The 4524-nt window shown below is 40.2% G+C and overlaps 1 protein-coding gene across 1 annotated transcript; it reads right to left on the bottom strand.

The window, feature by feature from the left end:
• Nucleotides 1–533: 533 nt before the first annotated feature.
• Nucleotides 534–4241, bottom strand: LOC133292030 (FT-interacting protein 3-like). Its single transcript, XM_061490399.1, has 2 exons — nt 4025–4241; nt 534–3237 (listed from the first exon to the last, which is right to left on the bottom strand). Exon 2 carries the CDS (start codon nt 3105–3107, stop codon nt 780–782), a length of 2328 nt encoding a protein of 775 aa, XP_061346383.1. The 5' UTR covers nt 3108–3237; nt 4025–4241; the 3' UTR covers nt 534–779.
• Nucleotides 4242–4524: the final 283 nt, after the last annotated feature.

The raw sequence follows: 4524 nt of genomic DNA, 5'->3' as shown, positions 1-4524 counted from the left end.
TTATCTCCTTTATCATGAGATTAATAAAACTCAATAATTAAATTTAATAAACGTATGATTCGTCCTTATTTAAATTCTAAGGTTGAATCCTGTAACGCAATCAATGCAAACATTTTTGTAAGGAGAAAAAAATAAAACATAACCCAGTCATTGCGGAAGCATTTGTGTCTGTCGACTCTGTCCCACTGCTAGAATTATTGTCCCCCAACTTGAATCCAAGCATAATAAATTAGGTAGCATAGCAAAACGGACAATACAGATACGGTTTCTTTATTTTAATGTCACAGTCCAGAGGGAACGATACCCACATGTACACCAATCAAGCTTATTACAAAATTGTATTGTCAGAAAATTGCAGACAACCAAAACGAAGAACAAGCAAGGTTATTCATAAACAAATGAGACTAGATAGTGGTTTGGTTTGTGCACCAAAAAATAATGGGTTTTGTTCACCTGTTTCAAAAGACAACACATGAAACAGCAACTTCGAAAAGCTCAGAGGAGATGAAACAGAAAACAACTCCTTTCCATTTGAGGTTATAAGTTCAAACTTCCACCGAGAAGATTTACTACATTTAATTTAACAAGTTGATTAAGCAGAAGTTAATTTCAACCCACAGCCTACAAAATTACAAATTTAATAATAAGGACACTATCATGAAGTTCAAAACATAAAATCCTATGACATAATGAACTGCAAATCCAAAAAATATGATGCTGAACAATAAAAGTAAAGCAAAGCTCCATTTTGTTTCTGAACTTTCCATGACAGGTTGAACTCAAAGCATGCAGTCAGTCCTTGCAGGCAGCCTCCTGAAGAAGTTCAGTGGCACAGAAGGAAGCTTATGTCGGAACCTGGGATGTCTCAATACATAAATTCCAGTAAGGAGTGCCACAACTTGGAATGGAGTGACATAGAGAACAATGGCAGCAACCAGACAGAAAATGACAAAAAGTGCAGTAGCTCTTGGATCCCTCCAGCTGAGTAAAGACTGAAGCCTTTCCCCTTGAGTTGCCAAATCACCAACCACAGTTTGTATCCTCCCAGCAATACTTCTAAGTCGATCATATCTCATCCTCACTATGTCAGAAGGTTTAGATGTTGGGAATGAGTCAAATTCTTCATCTAGTTCATCGGGGTGTGCAGAATCTGCATGGGAGAGACGAGTGTCCATGTGAGGAGGGTGCCTTGGCCTCCATCTGTAGTACCAAACTCCAATCAAGAAGAGGTAAAGGAATATTGTGGGTAAGATAAGCTCAGGGTACATGACTAATATTATAAACAGGATGTGTATTAGAACAGTTGTGATGGGGTTTTTCCAATTGCAAATCTGATCAAACCATTTTCCTACAGCAATTAATCCACCCAAAACTCCCATAATCCTGAAAAAGTTGGCCTTGCTTCTTCTCATACTCCACATGTGGGAACCCACATCCAGCATATATTCCACTATCTCCTTTCTCAATGGTGGCTCGGCACGACTCAGTCTCATTGAAACAATCTGAGTAGCTTGATGCCTCAAATTGTCAAGCTGGCTGACAGTCAATGGATGAATATAATGCATCTTAGGCAACAAGGGTAGTGAATACATGTGCATCATATTAAGCAAAGAAGAACAAGTAAACCTTACAGCCAAGTGAATTTCACCCATTTTCTTCACCCCATTTGGATGAAGAACTAGAAGCGGATAGGAATGTGTATAGACTCGATCCGTCTCAAGGGTGGAAAGACGAATTCGTACCTTCCCAATTTTTGAATCCTTTGCCCCTCCGGCCTTATCACCACCATGCAAATGACAGTTATCAAATACACCAATTGTAATGACAGTGCAAGGATCAAAAACCTCCCAAGTATATTGCTCATTCCACCTGGGTGTGAAGCTATCAATGATTGTCCTTGTCCGTACCCACTTCTGCCCATATTTTGCAACACAATAAGCATCTGTTGTCCCCCTCCCATCTTTTGTTTTCATTGGCACCAAACCCTGAGCATTCAATATCCCCAATTCAAGAACTCCAATGCTGGACTTCCACAGCTGTTTCGCTGTTGGGCGAAGATCACTGCTGTAGTGAGTTGATTCATCCAAAACATGGTAACCACCTTCTAGACAGATCCTCATATGAATCCTGCTTGCAAACTTGATTTCTTTCTTCTTTTCCCCTTCCATAACAACAACGTGTTTTTCAAGATTAAACCACCTAGTGTTCACAGGCTTGTGATCTAGTCTCTTTTCCACCATCTGTAAAGGAATTATGCACCTCCCCAAAAGTTCCTCTTTGTTAGGGGCAACTCTATCTTCCACACTCAAAATCAGGGGCTCCTCAAATGGTTCTGCAGCCACAAACATCAAATCCTCATTCCACATTGGATTGATACTCCTGCTCTGAGAGACTCTAGTCCTCAACATCATACTTCCCAGAATAGCCTTCGCAGAAACCTCAGGGTATCTACCCTTGTCAGTTGGCTGCAAGTCTTGTGCCTCTATTATATTAACCCTCAAATACCAAAGCTTAGGAGATAGATACACCTTGGATCTAATGTTTGCAAGAGCATCAGTCCCACTAACAGTTGCCGCATCAGAGTGCCACGCTTCAGGAAATGCTTCATCAGCTTGTGTCCCCATCCAAACGGCCAGCATTAGCTCTCCCCTCACCTTTTCACCCTTCCTGTCCTCCAGTCTATACCACTGTGGTGCCAGAGGGCTATCCGGGGGAACCCGCTTCGGGATCTCATTGAGGTCAAACCAGACACGACCAATGAAGTCATCCTTCACAACATCCTTATCTTTCACAGTAACCTCCAGGACGGTAGCCTGAATCCTGTCTTTCGAGAAAGCAAAAACCTGGTTCCATTCAGGATTAGTCTTCTTCTCAAAGTGCCGAGTGGTGCCTTTGTAGTTTCCCAGCCTGACTTCAGCATAAGGGTCACAACTGCCAGTGACATCCTTTGCAGGTAAGTCCCTAGCCTTCACAACCCTTACATAAAGGTACTGCATTTGCTCAACAAGGTCATATGTGCTAGTAAGCTTGTCACCAGAGACCTTTCCCCCTCCAAGGTGGGGTTTGGTCTCCTTCAATAGAAAATCATCTGGCGGAGGCCTCTGCATTTTCTTGGTTCAAAGAATCAAAACACCCAAATTCCAAATAAAAGGAAGCTGGAGCAGAACAATTTCAAATATTGAATGTTCCAGTCGCAGGGAAAGTGTTTTGAATAAAAACTCAACGGTTCCAAGGAGCCTAAAAAACAGGAAAACACAGTCAAATAAGCCGTTACTGGCTACCAAATCGAGTCACCTAAATATTCGGGAAACTTTAAAATACACAAACGATATAAGGAAACTCAAAAGTTGTAATTAATGCATAATCACTTGATGCAAACATAGATCTCTGATTATGCCAAGAGTGTGAAGGCTTAGAAGTAAGCTTAACTGTATTAAGAGCTTTACTCGACGCTTTTAGATCCGATTGTTTATTCTAAAAGCACAAAATCGAAAGGGAAAAAACATAAATGAATACATCAAAAGGCACATAAAAACAATCTGAACCTAGAATGTTCGAGGGTAGTTGCCGACAGAATGCAGCATGAGATGAAGGGGTAACACTTCCAAGTTCCATACTTTTTACATTCTAAGATCCTCATGAGAAACAATAACCACTCTCTTTAACTCTAGCGCACTGTTTTTCCGGAAACAAACATCACCCTTTGTTTACTTCCCTTGTTTCAGCACTTTTTAAGCTACCCAACCACCCTAAAAAAAAAAAATTAAAGAAAAACCTGCAAACTCCGATTTCTGCAGATTTATATCCTTTTCATTTTAACAGATTTTACCAAAAAAAAAATTAACAAAAAATAATTAAAAATCTAATTTTGTACCAAATTGGTGCTGTAAATAGCAAGAGGGCATGAACAAAAAATCTGACAAATTCTCAGCAAAGCTCAAATCATGAAGTAGAAGAGGAGAAGAAGAAAGAGTGAAAAAAGGAAGGTTTTTTATGTTTAAGAACTAAAATGCCAAGAAGTTACCTTGGAGAGCATGGGTTTCTACTGAAATGGGGATGATTGTTTTGAAGAAAAAGCAGAGGAAATGGAGCTTGGGATTGTGAGAGAGATTGAGACGGAAGAGATAAGAGGGTGTGAGAGGACAGTACTAGCACAAAAAAAGGAAAGAGAGTACAGAAAGCAGGGTATGTATCTGCTTTATCTTTTCTATGTTGTTACCGTGGGGCTAGGATCTAATGAATCTATGTAAAATATACATAGAAGCTCCCTCCTTTGCTTTTTTGCACAGTGCTAGACCTCAGTTGCTGTATAAGGTGGTGGAGGAGTGGCGGTGGACCCGCTTCCCGCGTGCGAAACACTGCAGTCGGTAGTCACACGTGTGCCACTACATGTTTGTTTTTTTTGAGATTATCCTATATATCCCTGTCCCTGGTGGGTAAGTGACTTGATCATCTCATATTTTTTTTAGAACATGTTATATATTTATGAAAGAGGAGTACATAAAGTAATATCTTAATAAAACT

The sequence above is a fragment of the Gastrolobium bilobum genome, unplaced genomic scaffold (assembly GCF_033153095.1).
Source record: "Gastrolobium bilobum isolate Gb01-03AN ecotype WA unplaced genomic scaffold, APGP_CSIRO_Gbil_v1 utg5369, whole genome shotgun sequence".
Classification (NCBI taxonomy): domain Eukaryota; kingdom Viridiplantae; phylum Streptophyta; class Magnoliopsida; order Fabales; family Fabaceae; genus Gastrolobium; species Gastrolobium bilobum.
Note: the sequence above shows the minus strand (reverse complement) of the source record. Positions and strands in the feature narration are given on the sequence as shown.